The following is a 9,965-nucleotide window of genomic DNA, read 5'->3' on the forward strand; positions in this document are numbered from 1 at the left end:
ATGGCTTGGCTGAGGGAATGGCTCTGTTAAATCAGGTCAAGCATTACAGCTCAGGTAACAGCGAAAATGTAGCCAGGTGCTCCGTGGAAGCAGAGGTGAGGTGAAGCTGGCTTATATAGAGACAAATGTCCACCCCACCCCAGTCTCCCTGATTGGTTCATTCCCATGCAAATGAGGACTCCAAATTTGTATAGTTTGATTGGTCCATATAGCACTGCCCTAATTGGTAGGCTGCCTAGTTGATCAGTAAATATGCAAATGAGGATATCATTGCACAGCTCCAATTGGATGGAGCAGGTTTTCAGCCCATTGGTCAAATTTTGATTCTAGGAGTGCTCTTATAAGAGTTAGCTCAGCAACAGAATAGTGCGAGAGGCTGGCAGCCCAGTCTGTGGCTTTGCCTGGATGTGCGGCTTGGGCGAGAGGCCTGTGTAGACAATGGCTGCTAGACTCTGGTTATGAATTTGAGCCAAATTAACCACAAAGAGTCCTTCTTGTCATGTATATTCCTTCTAGAGGGTCAACATCTAGGGGGCCAGGGGAGGGGAGCACCTGGTCTGGGATCAGCTCTCATATAGCTGAGAATAAGAATATCTGGGGTAGCCTGGCCTACATGGCTCAGCTGTTGAGCATTGACCTAAGATCCAGGAGATCGTAGTTTGATTCCTGGTCAGGGCACATGCCCAGGTTGCGGGCTTGATCCCCAGTGACTCTCTCACATCACTGATGTCTCTATCTCTCTCTCTCCTTCTCTCTGAAATCAATAAAGATATATTTTTAAAAAAAGAAAGAAGAAAGAAAGAAAGAAAGAAAGAAAGAAAGAAAGAAAGAAAGAAAGAGAAAGAAAGAGAAAGAAAGAAAGAAAGAAAGAAAGAAAGAAAGAAAGAAAGAAAGAAAGAAAGAAAAGAAAGAAAAGAAAGAAAAAAGAATATCTGGGGTAACTGTGTTACAGGAAGAGTTCATAGCAAGAGTAAAGGCCCTGACGCTGGAAAAAGCATGGATAGTTAGGGAAACTCAATCAGAATGGGGGTTGGGGAAAGGAAGCAGAAATGACACTGGAGGGGTGCTCAGGAGCCTGACCATAATGGGCCTAGGGACCTCAGCTCAAACTATCACCAGTCCCCTTGTGCTCATACTTCCATTTCCCCACTAGCTCAGAGTGGAGGTAAAAACTGTGCTCTGGAAGTGCCAGACTCCTGGGCCTAGAAGCCTCTTGACAGCACATTCCAGATGCAACTGCACACATGGGCATGTGCACTATTGAGGCACAGTGATGTCAACTGCCGGGAATGTCTTCAACAGACGGCAGCATCCTCCCAAACCTGTCCCAGTGCACCCCAAGATGCCCTGAGGGGCACTGACTTCAGACTGGACTCAAATCTGGGGTTGCCTTTCTGGCTCAGGAGGTGTGGTAGCTGAATCAGCTGGGCCTGGTGACCTAAGACCTAGAGACATCCCCTTACACACCAAAAGTCTGGCTGAGCCAGGAACCTCAGTTGGAAGCCAAGACTCCTGAATTCTTTTATCTTCCCTTATGCCTGTTTTTCTTCTATTCTGTGGAACATCAGATGCCCTAAGCCAGTATTTCCCCAAGACCTGAATTCCTGGATTTTAGAGGGGAAAAAGCTATTCTTCTTTCAGTTCCCCTAAAACATGGGAAATCTCACTTGGTGCCCACCTATACTTAACTCCTATCTCAGCTTCCTGGTTGTGATCCTATTGACCTGAAAATTTGTCACCTGTTCTTCTCCTTGTATCTCTACTTAAGGTCAATGTGTCAATGTATGTCACTAGCTTTCCACTCCTGACGGTGATATCAAGTTTCCTTGTAAAACTTAAGCAAACAAAACATTAATAAGACACAAGGTAGGTGGAAGTAAATGTAATTAAATGGGGAATACAGTGTCAAGAGGTTGGAGTTTGGGCAATACCATGTTTTAGAACCTGTTCGTGTATGTCAGGTTCTCACCCAAAACATGTTGTCCAAATAGAACCAGGAGACATTCAGATGAACTTGGGTTGTAGGTCACTCTGTGAGACTTCAGAAGTATCCTTGTTGAGAAAGCCAAGGAAAGGTGGGGATCTCTAGATGGAAAGAGATGGTATCCAATTCCTGGGGCTGCTGTAACAAATTATCACAAACTTGGTAACTTAAACAACAGAATTATTGTCTCCCAGTTCTGGAGGCCAGAAATACAAACTCAAGGTGTGGACAGAGCTATGCTCCTTCCAAAGGTTCCAGGGGAGGGTACTTCCTGCCTCTTCCAACTTCTGGGAGCTTGTGGTCCCTGGGTTTGTGGCCGCGCCCCTCTAGTCTCTGCCTCTGTTGTCACATGTCTTCTCCCTGAGTGTCTGTTAAACCTCTCTCTCTCTCATAAGGATACTTGTGATTTCATTAGGGCCCACTAGGCTGATCTTCTCATTTGAAAATCTTAACTTAATTGCATCTACCAAGACTCTTTTTGAAAAAAAGGTAAAATTCACAAGTTCCAGGGATTAGAATGTGGACATACCTTTGGGGGCTGTAATTCAGCAGGGAGAACTGAACATGCTTCATGGTTGGGGATCAGAAAAAAAGCTACTCAAGAACACTATGGGGGGGACACTAGGAGACATTTGAGCGTGAATGGTGGATTAGATTGCAGCTTGGTTATGGTGAAGGACCGTGCCTTTAGGAGACACATCTGATATGCTTAGAGGGGAAGTGGCACCGTCCCTGTGACTCACTCTCAAATATCCACTTACATAAAAACATTACATGTATGCATTTTTGAGGTGTAATGTAAGCAGCACACACATCAAGAATACAGCTCAATTCACTTTCACAAATCAAACATCTAGCTGCCAAAATCCCTTTATGTCCCACCCTGTCACTGCCCCCGCGAGTGACACCCCCATCCTTATGCCTCACACCATATATTGGTAATCCTGTTTTAGAATGTCACAGAAATGGATCTCTTTTGTGTCTGGCTGCTTCTACTCAACATGATACCTGAGATTCATCTATGCTGTGTGTTTCAGGAGGTTATTACTTTTCATGGCTGCTTAGTATTCCCTTGTGTGCATTTGCTGCAATGTATTAACCCATTATACTGCTGATGGAGAGCAAAAAGAAGATATATAATTGGGGACTCTAGGAACAGAGCATGCATGTGCTTTACCCACTAAAGATATATAATTGGGGACTCCAGGAACAGAGCAGAGCATGTGCTTTACCCACTAAAATGGCTACAATCAAAATGACAATCACAAGTGCTGGTGAGAATATGGAGTAACTGAATATGGAGTAACTGTGGATGGGAATATAAAATGGGGCAGGTGCTGTAGAAAACAGTCTGGAAGTTCTTCAAAAAACTAATCATAGAATAATCATAGGCCCAGGAATTCTACTCCTAGGTATATACATGAAAGAAATGAAAACATATGTTCACACCAACACCTGTACACATATGTCCACAGCAGCATGATATACAATAGCCAAAAGGTAGAAACAACCAAGTGCCCATCAATGGGTAAGTGGATAAACACTGTGGGGTGGAGGGAGTCAATGGGGGGGGGGGACACATCTGTAATACTTTCAACAATAAAGATAAATTTTTTAAAAACAGCATGCTCTGTTCCTGGAGTCCCCAATTATATATCTTCTTTTTGCTCTCCATCAGTATAATGGGTTAATACAGTAAACACAATGTAGCCCATCCACACACTAAAAAGAAAAGGAGTGAAGTAGTGACACATACTATAATGTGGATGGACCTTGAAAACACAATGCTCAGTGAGAGAAGTCAGACACAAAAGGCCATGTAGTGTGTGATTCCATTTATGTGGAATGTTCCAGAATAAGGCAAATCCACAGGCAGGAAGTGGGTTAGTGGGTGCCAGGGTTTGGGGGAGGTGATAGGGAGGAGATGCTAATGGTGAAGGAGTTTCATTTTGGGGTGATGGAATGTTCTGGAACTAGATAAAGGTAGATAAAAACTCTGCATGTACTGAAAACACTGTGTGGTATGTGAATTATGTTTCAATGAAGCTATTATTAAACTCCAATAACACCTGGGGCAGGGCCAGCTTCCTGGGTGTGGGTCCCATCCATCACACAGGGGACCCCAAATTATCCTCCTGGGGGGGGTGGGAACACTCTAGGAAGGGAAGACCAAGTTTCTGGCTGGCTGGCAAGTAGGGAATGTTATTCCGAGTCTGTATGCTGTACCTCTGCCAACAAGGTCATAGAGTATCTCATTCCATCCTTCTAGCCTTCCCTTTCTTGACCCAGAGAAGGAAGTGAGACTTGGGGAGGTGATGAAGGCGCACAGGTCCCTTAGGTGCTGGCCTCAAGCTCCCAGTGTGGCTAGACAGGCTGTACTGGATCCAGGCCATAGGGACAGCCTCCCCCATCTGGGGTCCTGGGGCTTGGGCATTTGCCATAGCTCCTGTTTGGCCCTCCTGGGGCCAGGAAGAGGTATTGGGGGATCCCCAGAGCCACTTGGAAGGCAACTCAGCTTCTGGCTGGACCAGTTACCCCTCCAATGTTTCATTAGGGCAAGCTTGTCACCTTTTCTTCACCCTGGTGTTATTTAAAGGTGCCACCTGGAGCCATGGCTGGAGGACTGGGCTGATGGGAGCAGAAGGTCAGGGATTGGAACCTTGGGATGTGTCCTGTGTGGGGCTGTGGGGAAGTTGCTGCCCACCCAAGCTTCAGTTTCCCTACCTATCAATGGCACCTCTTGGCTTTGAGTCTGTGAGTTTCACTGTATTCACCATGCAGGACCAAAGGCACAGGATGGCTCCCAGTGGGGCTCAGATGTGTCTATAAATGATGAGCAGGGTATAAACGGGCTGCCCTACTCCTAATGCTTAAGACATGCAGCTCCAGATGCTGGGAATGGGGTGCTGGCCTTGGCTACCATCCACTGGCCACAGATATGCCCATGAGTCCATCCTCCCATTGACCACTTTCCCATCCACCCACCCACAACACCCCATCCACCCACCTGCCCAAATGCCTGTGTGCACACTGTATCCCAAGCATTCATCTGCTCTTGCACCCACATGCTCCCCCAGCCCCATGCCCACCCCTCAGTGAAGCCTCCTGTCCAGGGGTCTGGCTCTCAGGAAGCTCCTGTTTGGAGGACAGATGAGTTCCACCTGGGCCTGCTCAGTCCAGGGGCCTGGCCAGCACTGAAAACACTCAGACCAGAGCTTCCCCGCCAATCTCTGACCCCTGAGCGACTGCACGTCTGTCTCTCCGTTGGATTTATCCTCTGTCTCTCCTATATCTGTCTCTCTCTGTCTCTCTTAGCTGTCTTTCCCTGTATCTCATAATCTCCGTCTCTCCACCTTAGTCTCCGTTTCTCTTTGTAGCTCTGTCTTAAGCCTCTTTGCCTCTCACAGTCTCTGTATCTGTCTCTCTCTTTCCATGTCTCTCAAGTCTTTCTCTGCCTCATTCTCACTGTCTCTGCTTCTCAAGTCGCTCTGTCTCTGTCCCTCAGTCTCTGTCTCTATTTCTGTCTCTGTGTCTCTCTGTTTCGCTGTCTCTGTTTATCTCTGTCGCTATCTATGGCTCTGTCTCTCTCTAGTTCTATCTCTGTCTCTATTTGTCCCTGTCTCTATCTCTCCATCTCAGTCTGTCTCTGTGGCCCGCCTGTCTCACACTTACACCCCGCAGTCCCTACAGGCCAGCCCGTTGACTCACAGGCGCTCACTGCCCTCCCCACGGCGCAGGACGAACACGCTCTGGGCCTCAGCGGTTTCCCGAAGGGGCCGCCCCCGCCCTTCGCCCACCTTGTCTTGGCCCCGCCCATTTGCCCCGCTCCTCCGGCGTTGTCCCCGCCCCCGAGGCTCCCTATTGGCCCGTGCGGACGGCCCCGTCGGACTCTCCATCTCTGACTCAGCAATGGCAGAGCCGCGGACTTGCTCCGCGAGGCTGGAGCCGGCGGCGAGCAGACTGCGAGGCCATGCGCCGCCGCCTGTGGCTGGGCTTGGCATGGCTGCTGCTGGCCCCGGCTCCTGGCGCTGCGCGGACTACCAGCGGTCCGCGGAGACCGCGGAGCTACCCACACCTAGAGGGCGACGTGCGCTGGCGGCGCCTCTTTTCCTCCACCCACTTCTTTCTGCGCGTCGACCCCAGCGGCCTCGTGCAAGGCACCCACTGGTGCCACAGCCCTGACAGTGAGTCGCGCGGGGCTGCCCGGTGACGGGGGTGGGGGTGGGGGTGGGGTTCTGGGCAAATAGGTGGGCAATAACAACCGCAGTAATCTTAATAGTGAGCTGGGCCCTCCCTAACGCGATGGATGCTCCCCGGGGCCTCTTGTGGTTGTATGGCATTGGCCAAGTCATTTACCCTCTAGGTCCTCATTCCCTTCAACTGTAAAATGGGCCAAACACAGAGGAAGCTGCCAGCTGCAGGCCTGGCTCTGTAGCAGGGAAGGGTCTTTGCAGAATAGTTGAGTTTGGGTCACTGGGCACATTTGCAGAGAGGAAACTGAGACTCCAGAAAGTTACATAATGCAGTGGGGCAGAGCTGGGCTCTGAACTTGACTCCCACAATGCAAAACACAACTCGGGGCCTGCCTGGGTTGGCAGAGAGGCGAAATGACCTGCCCAGGGTCACACTGCTGGGGGGGGGGGTTGTTGGAGCTCCTTGATGCCCAAGAACCTCATGAAATTGGAGTTACTGTCCCTGCTGCCCCACCCAATAAACAACAGGCACTCAATAAGTATCTGTGGAATGTGTGAGGCAAGAGGAAGATGCAGGGGCAAAGAGAAGGGGGTTGGGGATAGCTGGGAGGCCAGGGCGGTCAGTGACCCCATGGCCCTGCCTCAGTCTCCCCACAACTCTGAGGTCTGGGCAGGGGGAGCTGGGGGGATGGAGCTAATCGGCTGGCCACTGCCTGAATCATCACCATTAGGGCAGATAATCATCCCTGCCCTTCCCAGCTGCTTTCATCTGGGGCTCCCAAGGTTCTCATTAGGTTCACTAGACCAGGGCAATGACAGGGGACTGGCTGGGCGGGTTGAATGGTGGTGGACAAAGCCAGGCAGGGTGGCCTCAGGCTGGGGGTTTGGCCTGGCTCTGCTGGGTGACCAGAGACAGTTGCTGCTTGTGAGCCTTGGTTTCCCCATCTGGGCAGTGGTCCATTGGTGGCTCTGTGTGGTTGGGCTTGGAGGTCTTGTGTCCTTCATTAATTCAGTGTTTATTAATTGGATACCTCTTGTATGCTGTGCTGCGCACAAGGGAAATACTGGTGACCAGGACAGCTCACCTTCATGGGATTTGAGAACAGAGGGTAAAGCAGTTAAACATGTGAACAAGTAATACAATAATTTCAGAGGGGACCAGGTGGGGTGCAAAGAAAATGAAAATAGGGCAATATATAAGAGGTGACTGGGGGACTGCTTTATCTGGGAGGTCTTGGGTGACTCTTCAAGGAGGTGGGCTTGAGTTGAGCCTCATATCAAGAAAAGGAGCTGATCATGCACAAGAGGAGCCAGGGACCTGGCTGAGGAAACAGCAGGTACAAGGCCCCATGGGGCATGGGGTGAGCTCGTCACCTCAGACATCCAAGTCCAGACTGAAGACCAGAGGGCAAGCCTTGACTCCAGATTAGACCCTAGTGCACAGATTAGACCCCACAAAGGTGAGCTGTCCTGGTCACTGTTATGTCCCCCATGCTCAACACAGCATACAAGAGGTGCCCAGATTAGACCCCAGCGCATGGCTGAGGGTGTGTGGTGGCTTGTCTTGAAGTCCTGCTTGGCTGGACAGGAGACATTGGCTCAGAGCCTGGCAGAGCTCTCCCAGGGTCATCCACCAACAGATGGGGCCTAAAGCTGGCTCTGCTCCTTCCCCAGCCTGTTTTCCCCTCTGGGAAGTGGGCACAGTCAGCACCTCTCGCATGGAGCTGCTCTATGGGCTTAGTGGGGTACAGTGCTTGGCATACAGTTGGCGCTCCATGTTAGCAGCTATCAAGTTGAATACACTATGTTGTAAACACCCTATGCCCCATCCTCAGTCCTTTGCTTGGGCTGTGCCTCCCTTCTGGAGTTTCATCTCCCTGTAAGAGTGGCGGCAGCTGGCTGAGCTGTCAGAGCTGGACATGGCAAAGGCAGTAAGAACTTTTAGGGGGAAGTTACACAGCCCATGGTCACTGTTACACTCAATACTGGTTCTTACTGAAATCAACAGCTCACCCAGGCAAAACCTCCTCTAGCTTGGTTTTCTCACCCCTGACCTAACCAGGACCCTTTCCTGCTCCACAGCTTCCTCTGGCTCCCCAGTACCCTTTGGAGAAAGCTAGACCCCCCTCCCCCTTACATCCTCCAATGTATCAGGGCCACAACCTCCAGGCAGCTCCTGGTAGGCCTGTGTGGTCCCCATACCCAGCACAGGGCCAGGCACACAGGTGGTGTTTGGTGAACATTACTTGAATGAATGAATCAATGAATGAATGAATGAGAGAGAGAGAGAGAGAGAGAGAGAGAGAGAGAGAGAGAGAGAGAGCGCGAGCGCACATGGCTGAGGGCCCTGACTGAGCCCTTCCCAGCAGGCATCATTGAGATCCGCTCCATCCGCGTGGGCGTCGTGGTCCTCAAGGCTGTGCACACCGGCTTCTTCGTGGCCATGAGCCACCAGGGCCACCTCTATGGGTCGGTGAGTGCATGGTGGGGGTGGCCAGTGGTGGGCAGGTACTGGCAGGAAACTGGGGTCCAGTGGCCTCATGTGCCCGACCCCCCGCAGCGGGTCTACACTGCTCACTGTAGGTTCCAGGAGCGCATTGAGGAGAACGGCTACAACACCTACGCCTCACTTCACTGGCGTCACCGCGGCCGGCCCATGTACCTGGCGCTGGACAGGCGGGGGGTCCCAAGACGTGGTGGCCAGACCCGGCGGCACCACCTATCCACTCATTTCCTGCCCGTCATGGTCTCCTGAGGCCCAGAGGGGCTCTGAGGAACAGCTAGATGAGATTCCAGAAGACACCTGGGCAGGTGGCCAGGGACCAGAGGCTGGAGGAGGCCTAGGCTATGGCCAAACCATGTCTGGTCACTCATTCATTTCACAAGCATTGAGTGCCTTCTGTATACAGGGCTCTGGGGACCCTGCAGGAACCCCACACATGCAGCCTGGCCCTTGTCAGTCTGAGGTGGGTGAACACTGAGCTGAGCAGGGGCTGTAGGTGTCCAGTCATGAGCCAGGAAGCAAGGAGTCCCCAACAGGGCACCTCCTGGACTAGAGACTGAAGGGTTCAGCTATGCGGTCACCAGATCTGGGAAGAGCATTCTGGGCCAGGATACAGCCTATCAAAGACTCAGTCATGGGAACCATTGGAGTGCTGAGGCAGCAAGGAGACGGGGAGCTAGGGGCCAGGAGAGAGAGGGCAACATGGACATGCCACAGGATGACAGGTCCTGGTCCCAGAGCCTGTGGACATGTTGCCTCACATGGCAAAGGAACTTTACAGGTGGGATTAAGTCAAGGCCCTGAGATGGGAATGATCCTGGATTGGGGGGGGGGGCAGTATCATCACAAGGGTCCTCATAAGAGGGAGGTGGGAGGGTCTGAGTCAGAGATGATAGAGGCTGTGCTTCTGGCTGTGATGATGGAGAAAGGGGCCACGAGCCAGGGAAGGACCAGCCCTGCCCACACCTGGGTTTAGCCCCCTGAGACTTATGTAAGACTCCAGATCCCAGAACTGTTAAAAGAATAAATGTGTGTGGTTTAAGCCACAAAGTTTTGGTGATTTGTCACAGCAGCTATAGAAACACACACACAGGATCTGAAATTGAGTAATGTCTTCAGAACTCCTCAGTTCTTTGTGGGGGAGATGTGCCATGTGCAGGCCGAGGGGCTTCATGTCAGCCTGGGGGTGGAGGAGGGGTACACAAGAAGTGCTGTGCCTGGGGGAGTGCCCACCACCCTCCCAGAACCCGAGCCCCCCACCCCGGGGCTGAGCTCTGCAGCCTTG

At 51.4% G+C, this 9,965-nt stretch overlaps 1 protein-coding gene across 3 annotated transcripts; it reads left to right on the forward strand.

Annotated features, from left to right (window-relative positions):
* The first annotated feature begins 5,890 nt into the window (after window positions 1-5,890).
* Window positions 5,891-9,727, forward strand: FGF22 (fibroblast growth factor 22). Of its 3 annotated transcripts, none has more exons than XM_081135242.1 (3): window positions 5,891-6,168; window positions 8,547-8,650; window positions 8,761-9,727. In XM_081135242.1, the coding sequence occupies exons 1-3, from the start codon at window positions 5,955-5,957 to the stop codon at window positions 8,776-8,778; spliced, it is 336 nt and encodes a 111-aa protein (XP_080991368.1). In that variant the 5' UTR covers window positions 5,891-5,954; the 3' UTR covers window positions 8,779-9,727. The 3 variants fall into 3 exon arrangements, with proteins under 3 accessions (XP_080991368.1, XP_080991366.1, XP_080991367.1); XM_081135240.1 differs by having other exon boundaries at window positions 8,544-8,650; window positions 8,738-9,719; XM_081135241.1 differs by having other exon boundaries at window positions 5,905-6,168; window positions 8,738-9,727.
* The last annotated feature ends 238 nt before the right edge of the window (window positions 9,728-9,965 follow it).

This window comes from Miniopterus schreibersii (genome assembly GCF_964146895.1).
Source record: "Miniopterus schreibersii genome assembly, chromosome: 4".
In the NCBI taxonomy this organism is placed as follows: Eukaryota; Metazoa; Chordata; class Mammalia; order Chiroptera; family Miniopteridae; genus Miniopterus; species Miniopterus schreibersii.